This window comes from Cydia splendana, chromosome 8 (genome assembly GCF_910591565.1).
Source record: "Cydia splendana chromosome 8, ilCydSple1.2, whole genome shotgun sequence".
Classification (NCBI taxonomy): Eukaryota; Metazoa; Arthropoda; class Insecta; order Lepidoptera; family Tortricidae; genus Cydia; species Cydia splendana.
Window position 1 is genome coordinate 11,565,425 of NC_085967.1, and position 13,618 is coordinate 11,579,042.

The following is a 13,618-nucleotide window of genomic DNA, read 5'->3' on the forward strand; positions in this document are numbered from 1 at the left end:
ATTATTATAGAGTCTGTGCGAAAAGAGAAGAGTCGTAAAATGTATGGGGTCCAATACATTCTACGACTCTTCTCTTTCCGCACATATTCTACACATATTATTTTACAATAAGTTAGATACCTCACTTACATCCATTTCTTACGGTGGCAATAGATTCGTCAAATAAAATTATTGCGATAAATGACAGCAAACGACAAATACCGTAATTGTAAGTGATGGCCTTTAACGTATTGCATTTTGTAGTTAAGTAATACTTAATTATTAGTGTGAGTTAAATCTTACTTATTTTAGGTGAACATTTAACAGCAGGATCTCCGTCTTGTCCAGCGGGACATGAACACATCGGTCTTTGCTTGATAGGGTGGCAATTGGCTCCAATACCACAAACATTGTTAAACCCACAGGGGTTTTGACACAGTCCCATAAAGCAGGCTTCTGTCTGTATACAGTCTCGGTCAGATTGACATGGCTCTGGTGCCTTAGGTGTCCCAGGTGATGCTAGTGTGTTAGATGGTAAATTAGTAAATGTGTTACGTTTGTAGTAAGATATTACAGTATATTAAAGTGTCTTTATTTACAACTACTTATAGGTGAAACGAATGATAAATGTGTACTGTACATATTTGTCCGATAAAACAAAACCATAAAAGTTCTGAAAATATTATATTGTCATTGGAAAATGTACACCTACTTATATGACTTTCTATAACAATTTAACCTGTTCTTACATGTATGCAAATTATCGAAGTAGCATACCTCTTACGCAGTTGTTCCCAGTGATCCCATCGCACATACACAGGGGCACATGGTCGACAACGATACATGTCGTGTTCATTATACACAGGCTCTGCATCGCACATGGGTTCTGGCACACTCCGTTTATGCAGGTTTTGTCCGTGGAGCAGTTCGAATTCACTTTACAGCTAGTTACGTTGTAAGAGTCATTATTCGGATACGCTGTTTCCGTAGAAGTCATGTCAGTATATGGAGTCGAGTCAGTCCAGGCTAGTATGTCTACATCTTTTCTACGTGATGATAGATTAGCGTTGGGAGTTGTTGAGTGTGAGGGACTTGTATATATGTTACCCGTCAGTTCAGTCGCTGTATTAGTTTCAGTTGTTAGCTCAGTTTTTATTTCCGGCGTTGTTTCGGTTATTTTATAAGCGTTTGTAGTAGTTCCCTCCCAAGGGCTAGTGTAGTCCGTATTATTTGCGTAAATTGGTGTAGTGTTTTCAGTCGAAAAATCATTATCATGTGATGCCATATTATCATTATTTGTGATATAATCATCATCGTTGGAGGAGGTGTGAACGCCATAAGAATTCTCGGTCGACATGTCATCAGGCACATATTCATCAGTTATGCCCTCGAAAAACGTATTACCCGTTGTGGGTACTGTCTCAGTTTCGGAAGTTGTATTTAAGATTGTTGTTGTCTCGTACCAGTTGTACGTTTTTTGTGTACTTTCGTCCCAAGGCTTAGTGTAATCCTTATTTATCGGCATTACATTAGTCGTCGACATATTAGTGACATTATCTAATGTTGCAGAATTATTCATATTTATTATAAGTTGGTCATAGCTGGTAGATGTGTGAACCCTAATAGTATTAGTTGTATCTTCTTCCTCTATTTTTGTATCTTTATTCAGTGCTGTAGTCGTCTCTGGCAAGTCATAGGTATTTGTAGTATCTTGTTCCCAAGGTTTTGTGTATTCCGTATCAATTACGTGAATTGGTATAGTTTCGGTTGATAATTTGGAATTACTACCAGATGTTGATAAGTTATAGACATTTGTCCTTACATCATCGCTGGTAGATGTATAATCCGTAATATAATTCTCAGTTGTTGTATTAACTACTATGTTTTTATTCGTCATACCGCCGTGCGTAGTAACCGTATTGGTTTCTGTTAAAGTTTCCGTGTCTGAATCGCTATATATTATACCATCTGTGTAGGTTTCACCTGTAACACTCTTTTTTGGTAATTCAGTTGTGTAGTCATGCGTAAGAGAAGTGGTTATAGATTGCTTATCGTCAATAGTTAAACTTATTGATGTTTTATCAGTATAGGAAACATCTACAGAATCTTCCACAGTGCTTTGAGTAGGATTTGACATGACTGTATCAGGGCTGGTTGACTGTGGTATGTTATTTGTTTCTTTTGGTGTAATTAATCGCGTAGGATATGTTTCTGTCGAATATGATTTTATTGTGCTGTCACCATTAGCTTCCATAGAAATAGTTGGTATCGTAAGTTCCTCTGTGACTGTATTGATTGAAAGAGATTCAGTGATATCATTCAAAGAAGGTATATGGGAAATTTCATTTGTTCGTCCCATAGGCGTGTACAAATTGTTTTCCGACGTTAAATGTTCACTTTTGGTTGTGTAATCAGTTGCGGTAGTTATACCTTTATGTGAGATATCTGAGTACGCTTCCGTATTGACTAGATTTTTATCTGAAATGTCCCTCATACTATTAATATCTGTCGAAATACTAGTCGTTTCCTCCATACCGGTTGTTATTGAAAATGTTAATTGATCTGTTGTTTTAGTTTCAGATATGTCTGATGATTTAGTTATCGCTTGTTCCGTAAATTTATATGTTGTAGTTTTACTTGTATCTAACGCTTCTGAATTCGTCGATGATTCAGTGGATGTAAAATCATGAGATTTAGAGCTAGAGCTATATGTAGGTTGTGTATCGGGCAAATATGATGTTGTATCTATTAAAGTTGCACGTGATTCATTATCTTCAGCAGTTATCGGAAAATCAGTTTCTGTAAAACTAGGTTTAGTGGTTTTACTAATATAGAAATCTTCTATATAAGTTGAATGTTTAGCCGAATCCAATTCGTTATGCAAGTCGGTAGTGCTTAATGAGTGACTTGTTGTAGTTTCCCTTGTATCAAACGCTTCTGAATCTGTTGACACAGATTGTGTGTGTAAATTTTTACTGGGTGTTTGTTCTTCCACTGTTGTGTCATATGGTTTATATGTAGCTGTAATCATACGATCATCCGGTTCCCTAACAGTTTCGCTAAATCCACTTGTTTCGGTGCTATAATGAATTTCATCTATTGGCTTAGTGAATGGCTCAGTTACAGAGTTATATTCAATTATTGTGAAGTTATTTGAATCTATTGAGTGATTAAGGTCAGTTATTTTGTTGTCTGTATTTGTAGTTGACGATTCAAATGATTCAGGTGATTTAAATAATGCAGTATTTACAGTTGTGGTTGTTTCAGTAACTGACTCGACTGTTCCTTTTTCAGTTGAATGTTGCATGTCTTCACTACCCATATTGGTGACTACGGAAGAAAAATCTGTGCTTTTATTTTGTGCTGTATAAGTTGACTGTTCTGTCGAGTCGAATTCAGTATGCGATTCAGTAGTACTTAACGAGTGAAGTATTGTAGTTTCAGTTATATCGGACGCTTCTGAATTTCTTGCCAAAGATTGTGTGTGCAAAGTTTGACTGGTAGTTTGTTGGTCCATGGTTGTATCATATGATTTATATGACACTGTAGTTAATAGATCATTCGATGTCACATCATGGATATTACTAAGTTCACTTGTATCGGTGCTTGTTGAAATGTTACCTATTAGGCCTGTATAAGGCTCTGTTACAGAATCGATTTCTGTGTATGTAGCCTGCGATGTGATTGACCCGGATGAAAATAAAGAAGATGATGTTTCAGTAACTGTTGCAAAACCCGATTCAACTGTTGAATGTTGCATATCTTTAATAACTGTGTTGGTGGTGACTTTAGGTAAAACATCTGTTTTTTTTGTTTCATTAATACTTTTATTGAGTGGTGTTATAACAGTATTTTCTTCTGTATCTGGATCAATTCCTTGTGGAGGTTGGACTTCAGTACTTAAAGTTTTATAAGACTCAGTAGAAAATGAAGTTACTTCCATATCCTGCGTGTATGGAATTTCACTAGAGACAGTCATAGGGTTTACTGTATTTTCAGTAACTTGAGTTGTTTTGTCTTCTAGGGATATTTCTGTATACTGTGTTTGATACGCTAAATCCTTAGTTACCTCAATGTTACTTGTTGAATCAAATATTTCTTTCGTGTTTTCATGGGAAGTAGACGATTCCTTATTAGTAACCTCTAAAATAGTGGTAGTAGCCGTAGAATATGTACGCAGACTATTTAAGGTGGTGGTGGTGGTGGTAAGGTCTTCATTTTGATACGTGGCAAATGCGTTTGTATTTTCTGTAGGAACATTGTCTGTTTTCCCATCAGTTTCACTTGCTATACTTGTCATTGCTGAAGTATTATCTAAAATCGTTACAGGGAATTCTGGCCTGTCCCTATGTTTGATTGTTACATTGTACATACTGTTTGCGGTGTCAGTGAAATTGCTCCCTAATTGTCTTTGATTATCTGGTGTTTTTGTATTTTTATTTTCATTGGGCGTTGTTGTTGAACTTTTAGTTGTATAGTTGACTGTTAATGGTTTCACGGTGCTTTCAAAATGGACAGTACTACTACTATCTACTAGCTGATCAGAATCTAGAGTAGATGAATAATTGCTTATAGTTTCGGTAAAAAGGGCAGTCATTTCTGTTACACTGTCATCTTGCTGACGAGTTGCTAAATTAATATTATAATCCGTAGTTACTCCAGAACTTTCAGGGGTAGTATTAGTTCCTGTTGATTTAGTTTCAGGGGTCTGCATACCACTTGTAGTTTTAATATCATTTATTGTGTTTGTAGAAAATACTGTCTCTACGCTGTTCGTCGTCGTTTCTAATGAACTAACGGTGGTTTTAACAGTGGAAGTTTCTGTATATGACTCAATATTGACACTAGACTCGCGGTATTCTTCAGTAGGTATGTTTGAGTTTGTAGTTGTTATAGTTTCCATTTCATCTGAATTATAAGTTGTGGATGTAACGTCAACTGAGTTAATGTTCAATACAGTAGTTGTGTCAGTATATTTAAAATAGTCGGAAGACATTTTAGTCGTGTCAGTTACATCAGTTTCGCCTTCTGTTCCCAGATTTATGGTTTCCGTGGTTGTATCGAGGTATATTTCAGTTAGTGGGTCATTTTTAGGCGGAACATCTGTTAATAGGAATGCAACAATAAAATAGTTAGTATTATTCATTTAGAAATCTTGTATTGACGAAAGCTACATTACATTTTTTTTTATTTAAAAATGTATTACATGTATGTAGATAATGATTCTTATTTCGTGAGATGTGTCAAATAGAAGTAAAAGCCAGAATAGAAATGAAAAATAGACGCCAGGGAGTCATGCGATATAAAGCCAAACCCAACCACAACAGAAAATATAAAAGAATAGAGAGTAAATTACGTGTGCCCGGTTTAAGTGACAAACATTATGTAAATATAAGTTATTTGCCAGATTTGTTAGGAATTCACTTTAATTTTAATTCATAAACAAAATAACTAAGTATCTATGCATAAAACTATGCATCGTAATTAGTAATCAAGTCGCTTAAACAGGCACACGCTTCTCGGTCAATTATACATATCAGTAATTGATAGAAAAAGTAATTATCAGATCCTATGAAAATATAACTACCCCAAAGTCACGAAATCCTCACTGGGTCTGCCGAGGTAATGTAGCCAGAACTTTGTGGCGTTTTATCGGACAAATGTAGGTACGTTGAAGTTATAGCAATTACCAGTTCATCTGGAGTTAGTTTTGCTATTCACATAGCTACTAAGAACAGCCGTAGACCTGCTAGCATTATAGGAGTCCACGATACGTCAATTGTTTCTAATGGCATGTACATAATATGGATGAATAGATGGTAGTCTTAAAATTTAATTTAGTTAAAGCTAAGTAAGGCACATTATAATGATGTTTTTTTGTTTTAAAATTTTCAGTTATTTATATTACACCTTGGTATATTTAGTATGTACTTACTTTCCATGCAGGCCCCTGAAAATGGGTCGCAAGGTACTCCTGGTCGACAGTGTGCACAATTTGTAACAGGCCCTAGCAAATAAAAACAAGAATTACTTATTACCTGAAAAAAAAATCTACAACATATATTATTACTATTAACACATTCAGTGCCAGCGCGTACTACGCGCTACGAGCGTAGCCGATAACATGTGAAAACCCTAATGTAGCGAAAACGCTACATTAGGGTTGGTCCTACGGACTGACCGCCCGCCTGGCGGGTTGCTGGCAGTGAATGCATAAGTAAAAATAATGAATAGTGTGCATTGTGCATGAATTACCTCTAGAGCAGACGGGTTGATGGTTGGAAACGGCGCAGTGTTGGCCAGAGGCGCAAGGACCGCCACGCTCGCATGGGTTGGCACAGCGCCCACCTGCACACGCCAGATTCGGCGCACATTGTTCATCCGAAGTGCATTCTAACGCTGTACATACCGAAATGTTGATTAATTATCATTGTAACAAGCTTACATTTTCTGGGACAGTTGCTTATACTGACTGATTAATGAAATATAAATTAAATCGAAAAAAAAGAAAAAATATTAACGCTTGCTTAAAAAAAACTGAATTGAACAGTAGATTGTAGACTTATCAATTTTATCACAAAAATATGAGATTGTATATAATTTGAATTTAAAGTAGAACTTTTACATATATTATATATTATTTTAGTGCACATTCTAAATACTTTATTATATTTAATAAAACTCACGGCAGTACAATGCGAGTATTCCCTGTTTTAATAGAATATATTAACGAATTATCAAAGTTTAATAACCAATGTGTATCAGGTTATTCAAACCTTTCTAACTGATTATAATAATTAAATATATCATATTAAAAACAGGGCTTCAAATAACAGCACGTAAGTAAGCGGTAAAATTAAAATATTATTGCACACTCTGTCTCGTGGCAGCTTTAATGCATTATCATTTTGTAACCAAAGCTTCAGAAGCGTTAAAAGGTAGGTATATGCATGCACAACCATCACCAAAATGTTTAAGTGGAAGTTATTTTCAATATGATAAATGTATGTCTATGTATATTTACACAAATATGTTTATCGTGCTTGAAAACTACCTGATACAGAAGAAGTTCAAACTGTGGAAAAAACAACAAGATACATGCTAGAAAAAGGAAAGAAATAGACAAAGAGCTCGCATGAAATCATAAAGTATAACTATCAACATTTCCTGCAATATGAAGAAAAAAAGATTATTAAGATTGGTACAAGATGCTAATAAACTAAGATTCACTAAATAGTATTTAAAATTGCAGCTCTATCAATTACCTTTAATGCAGCCATGATTTTGGTCGTGTGTGAATCCTTTAGGACAGAACTTGCAAACTGGATGGTGGTCTTCTACTGAACATGGAGCACCACCGCAAGCGCCTTTACAAGGGTCTCTGCATTCGAAGTCTCTGCACGCCAAGTTTTGCGGACACCCATTGTCCCGTAAACATATTGATACTGCGGTGTGACAGTCTTCGATGCACACGCAGATAGCGTTGTGCTCCACAACTTCGCATTGTTTTCCCTTTGGACACATGGGTTCCTTTGACGCCAAGCAGGGATTCACACACTTGGAATTACGACATGCCGCATTAGAAGGACATTGTTCGTCCCGTGTACATTCTGCATCTTCCGGTGCGCAAGTTAATTCTCCTTTATCATTTAATGCAAATCCATTGCGGCAAACGCAAACGGGTTCGTGATTTCTAACTTCACACTTTTGGTTTCTACGACAGTTTTGGTAGTTCAGGCATGGATTTCGGCACTGGCCTGCATCAAAGTCGCATGCCAATCGATGCGGGCAAGACTTAGTTGGAGAACATGTGAATGTAGAGTTTGGCTCTGATGATGGTGTGCAGGCTGGATCAGGCCGACAGGCCACCCGTGGCTGCCCTACGTAACACTGTGGGCACGAGCATTGCGGCCGGTGCGCCACCGACTCACACAGCGCATCCTCACCACACGTGCCGCGAACAGTGCAAGGGTCCACGCAATGCAAGCTCAGGCAGGCCTTGTCAAGTGGACACTCCTTATCGCTCGTACATTCGATACCTAGGAAGATGTGAAAGAAGGAAGCAAAGTCGAAAGAGCGGTACCTTCATCCGCGAAGAGGAAACTTTCTCACGAGACAGTGCATGCTTTTTGAAACTGATAGTTTATGACGAGAGATATGTATATAACGGTATATTATAATACAAGCGATATGTACATGAAGCCGAACAAAATGTTACCGACTGTTTGATAATTCAAGCACGAACGGTGAGAATGCTTCCACTAAGACAACATGTTACAGTAATTACAGGTTGTATCATCCATCCATTTTAACCAAACGTGTGTAGGTTTTCTACTTGGGTGTTAATCGTATCTTTAGTATAATAATCGAATATCTTCTTTACAATCGGGGTCTCTAAAGATGTAATTATTATAAGGAAAGTAAGTTTAAACAACACTGATTTAAACTTTCAATATTTTTACTCATTATTATTCACAACGACGGGACTTAATCGCGTGAAATTAAGTTTTAAATTTACCTCCGACGTTTCGAGGCCGGCGTTGTCCCGTGGTCTCGGAGAAGACTGGCTTAAGTTGACATCAACATCTTTTAGGCGCGCGAGTTTTTCGAACTACCCGCAATTAGTCTTGTTTATTAATTTGAACGTTTCGCGCACTAGGTGTGTAGGTGGTAGGTTTTTGATCCGGTGACATCCCTAGTGCGCAAAACGTTCAAGTTAATAAACAAGACCAATTGCGGGTAGTAGTACGGGGACAACGCCGTCCTCGAAACGTCGGAGGTAAACTTAAAATAAAATTTTACGCGATTAAGTCCCGTCGTTGTGAATAATATAGAATTGTTTTTATTATTTATTGTATGATTCCTCCACATCCTTTGACACCCAAATTTGAATGCATATATATTGCCCAAAAACCATTGTATTTACATACGTGGTGTGGGGTGATTCTCTAAATAATAATATCTTTTAATTTGAATGCTCACATAAATCTACCCACATTTACCTGTTCAGCAGGCAATATTCAAAAATATCAATATTCTGATTGGCCGTATGTATCTCTCTAGTGAAATACAATAGCATACACACTTTTACATTATGTTTTTGATGACGAATATCTTTGTCGTGCATTTATACAAGTGATCTTAAGTCGTGTTTTGTCAATATGTATTTACTCACTAGTATGGCATTCAATATCTGCTTGTCCTTCCGTGCCAGGAATACAATGGCAAACAAACTCTGCTCCTTCTCTCAAACATTCTCCGTTGATTCCGCAACCAGTTGTTCGACAATCAACCACACTACGCTCTTGAGAACCTGTAAAAGTATTTTAAAGTCTTAAAATGTTGTTAGTTTTCCAATTGTGATGGTTATTTCATACGTCGACCAGTAAAAATTTAGCGCACTGTTATTAATCTGAATTCAATCAAATAATAGCTACTAACTTACAGCTTGGCAAAAAAAGAGTAGAAATTAAAAAGTGGCAACACTGTAGTGTCGTCCCTTTCCAACCAATTTATATAAGAAAATGGGACGACACTAGTGTTGCCACTTTTTAATGTCTACTCTTTTTTGCCAAGCTATAATATATTTTTTCTTAATAAGTACTTTTTAAAAGCATCGAACATCAATGAGTCTCATCACTCTCACCACATAATAGAATTCACTCAATGATTGATTAGCGCCCTGTTACTTACATTCTATATTTGGATCACCGTTAGGGTAGTTGCGTGGGCAGTAACATTGAGCTTCCTTATTATGCCCAATACGACACTGCGCATTCGTCCCACACCCTTTGTATGCGCAGGGCTCCATAGCACCACAGAAGCACTGTTTTTGTGGGTCACCAGCGCAGTTTGGCGGGCATGTACACTCGTAACTACCATCGTCGAAATCCCGGCAACGCGCATTTATTCCGCAAGGATTGCGCAAGCAGCTGCCAGCAGCTGGCTTAGAACATTCAAATTTAGGGTTCCCTAAATAATTTGGCGGACAAGAGCACTGTGGTGATCTGTCCATTGCACGACAGATAGCATTGACTCCGCATGCGCCTATGCATACATTTTTACATTTTCCTTCTTCCAGGCACACTTCATCGGCACCACATTCTTCGTCGTGCTGACAGTCGTAAGCATTACATTCGCTTAATGGATCACCTGAAAATCCGCTAGGGCAATTACACACTGCTCGATGGTGGGTCGGTAAACAAACTGCATTTTTCCCACATGACTTTTCATGGCAAGCCGGCTGACAAAGTTTTGCGAAGCACAACATGTCATCTCCGCAATCTCTGTCATTGTTGCACCCAGCAATGCATGCACCTTTAACGCATATCTGTCTTTGAGGACATTTGTTTTTCGATGAGCATAATGTTCGACAACCGCCGTCAACACATTTTTCTCCACATGAACAATCCATATTATCATCGCATAGGGATATACAATATTCACTGTCATCACATGGACAATATCCATCACACTGCAATTGTTTTCTTTTACATTCCACTAAAGGATTACCGGTGAAATTTCTGGAGCAACTACATTGTGCTCGATGATTTAAAACATTGCACTCTGAACAAATGCCGCATAAACCGCTTTCCTTGCATGGATCTAAAACAGTATTAAAATATGATACCAGTTAAATGTGGCCTAGTCGGTGCTTTAATTTAACCTAAGTATCCACTCTTCTATACAGCTAGTATGGCGTCGTCGTGGCCGTCGTGGGTACTTAAGTTGGGACACTTAAATCCCACAATACGAAAAGGAAAAATCAATATATGTATATTAAAATGTTTTGATTTATCAAGAGTATGATATTAGTTTATGTAACTGATTTTTTACTATATATTTACGAATGTACCATACCTTTACATTGGCCGTTGAAACAGGCTTGAGATTCATCACAAGCGTTGTCATCTCTGCAGCCTTGTTTACAAATTCTGTTTTCACAAACTTGCCCATCGCTACACGCTTCGTCACTATTGCATACAACTCGACATATTCCCCGAATGCACTTTTCGTTAGATAAACATATGACGTCACTGAAAATTGTTGGTGTTATATTAATAATACATAAACAATTTTGATATCCGTTTTATAAGTTAACGATGACTACGACTACTACTAATACTGTTTAACAATGTCTCAATGTGTACAATTCTCACCTTCTACAAGATGGATGACAAGTGTCGCCGTAACAGCTAAATCCATCTGCACAATTCTTATTTCGATCACAAGGAGTCATTTCTCTCCTACAAACAGTTCTTGGGTCTCCAACTAATGCTGGTGGACAACTACAAACAGGGCGATGATCTTTAGTTGTGCATAAAGCGTTAGAGCCGCATGTAGCTGGTTCAGTGCAAGGATCACTACATTGTCCTGATATGCACGCAAGATTGTTTGCGCAGTGAGAATCTGTTTTACACCCTGTTACGCACAAGCGGCCATCACATACTTCGTCGTCAGAGCATTGCTCGTCGGAAGTACATGCGTAACGGCACACCCCGGCGTCACACCGTTCGCCCTGCAGGCACTCAGCGCCGTCAAGCGTACAAGCCGGCCGGCAACGGTCGTCCTCGCACCTCCAACCAGCAGAACAATCTGTATGCATGCGGCACTGTAATGTGGGCGTTCGCACGCATCCTATATTGGGTGTCGGGTTTGGTATAAGACCATCTGGACACGAACAGAGTGCTTTCCTGTCCACTGCAGAGCAAAGTGCATTGGGTCCGCATGGATTTATGTTACTGGCACATGGGTTTCCACAAAAATTGTTTTTGCAATATTCATCGGGACCACAATCTTCGTCATGCCTGCATCCGTATTGACAAGTATTTCCTAAGCATATGTGTCCTAAAAAGCAGTCATTATCTACTCTGCACGTTACTGAAAAAAAAGGAATCGTTAGTGAACAGGTCCTAGAGCTTCCTAGACGCAATAAAAAAATACAAATGTAGGTATGCACTTACATAAACAAGCTCCTTTAGAACACCGTTCATTAAGTGCACATTCTTCATCCACTTTACATCGAGGAACGCACATTGAATCATGACACATGTGGCCATTTTCACATTCTCCAGCGCCACCACATAAACGGGGAACTGAAATAATATATTTCATAAAGTTTCTCATCTTTCAATCTAACAATTGTGTATTTCTGACTAACATTTTAATTTTATTCCTAATCAAAAAATTTGGTAGATACAGTACATACTCATACACGGTTTATTATTTAACCTGACCGCGTCTAAAGTTAGATGAGAGTTTCAGAAGTAATTACATAATTGTATTTATTTCCATAGGTACCTATACAACCTCACCTCTGCCGTCTCTGTAATGAATGAATGAATGAATGAAACATTTATTTTCAGGCAACTATTGGCCCATAGATAAATACCTTAAAACTAGCATACATATTATTACAAAATATATTTTAAAACTAAAAACACAATTATGGCTGCGATGCAGTTCGCAACCCCGCAGTGTCAGGGAGCCGGCCGCGGAACCGCCGGAACTTGACACCCTTCGGCCAAAACTCCTCCTTGGTGAAGGTCGCTAGATGTTCAGTCGGAACGCTCAGCACAAAAGAATTAAAATTCACACTGTGTCGAGATTCCAACTTCACGACCCTCAGGATGAATCCGGACTTGGCTCGTACATACTTCACGATCTCCTCGACCTTCGTAAGGTAGTGTAATCGGGACACATACAGCAGCGTCGTCGGTGTTGCAGGACGCAGCAAATGGTTAGGTCCAGTCGGTGCGGTACCGCACTGATTCGGACGAGCTGACTTCTTTCTCCTCTCCACCTTTTTGAAGCCATCTCTGTCGCATCCCGACTCTTTTAGAGTCAGCTGTGACCGATCCTTGTGAACAGGTTCACGAAGGCTCTGCACCCCTTTCTTCGGCCGCTGCTTAGACTTGGACACAGCAGGCGGCTTAGCGGCAGTGGCAGCGTAGGAACGTTGTGGGGTCAACGTACTCTCGCGTGACGTGCGCGTCTCCGGTGACGTAGACGGGCGGGCGGCGGGGCGCGGGTCGGCGGTCGCCTGCTCAGCAATCGCCGACGCATCCAAATTCGCGGACTCGAAACCGCCGATGGACGCATTCCGCGCAACGTGACACACGGCTATGCTAGAGTTATCTGACCTACATTCCGAACTAGCACTTCGTATTAACGCTAATACAAATGCAAATGTATGCAGGGATACTAAGCTAATAATTTTGCTGACTGTACACGGTATATGTTATGTATAAAAACCTCCCAATACGTGACAGAGAGACAAATACTGAACCCTACTCTGAACATGGTCCGATACGTACTTGGCTGTTTTTTTTTTTAATATAAAACTCACTTCGAACACATTCTACATCTTGATTTCCGGTAAATGCATGTGGACAGCTACATTGCACCACGTGATTTTCAGACCGACAGATAGCATTCAAACCGCAGCTTTTTTCTACCTGACATGGATCCAAACATTGACCAGTAATGCATTTCTCTGATGAATCACATTCTTCATCCAAAAGACAGAGAGCTGCAAACAAATATTTCAAATGAGCGTATAATTATATTTCTATAGGTATATGGGTATATATAGTTGGTCAAACCAATTTGTCAGTCAGTAAGAACCAGGAAACTATAC

The 13,618-nt window shown here is 38.7% G+C and overlaps 1 protein-coding gene across 1 annotated transcript in view; it reads right to left on the reverse strand.

The window, feature by feature from the left end:
- LOC134793172 (uncharacterized) overlaps window positions 1-13,618 on the reverse strand; it is a 139,966-nt gene that overhangs the window by 80,215 nt on the left and 46,133 nt on the right. Inside the window, exons 18-28 of the mRNA XM_063764759.1 lie at window positions 13,328-13,510; window positions 11,943-12,074; window positions 11,139-11,859; window positions 10,840-11,015; window positions 9,673-10,584; window positions 9,155-9,292; window positions 7,245-8,018; window positions 6,235-6,378; window positions 5,915-5,986; window positions 757-5,082; window positions 283-498 (exon numbers count right to left, since the gene is read on the reverse strand). Of these exons, the coding sequence (XP_063620829.1) occupies window positions 283-498; window positions 757-5,082; window positions 5,915-5,986; window positions 6,235-6,378; window positions 7,245-8,018; window positions 9,155-9,292; window positions 9,673-10,584; window positions 10,840-11,015; window positions 11,139-11,859; window positions 11,943-12,074; window positions 13,328-13,510 (7,794 nt within the window). The remainder of the gene's footprint in view (window positions 1-282; window positions 499-756; window positions 5,083-5,914; window positions 5,987-6,234; window positions 6,379-7,244; window positions 8,019-9,154; window positions 9,293-9,672; window positions 10,585-10,839; window positions 11,016-11,138; window positions 11,860-11,942; window positions 12,075-13,327; window positions 13,511-13,618) is intronic.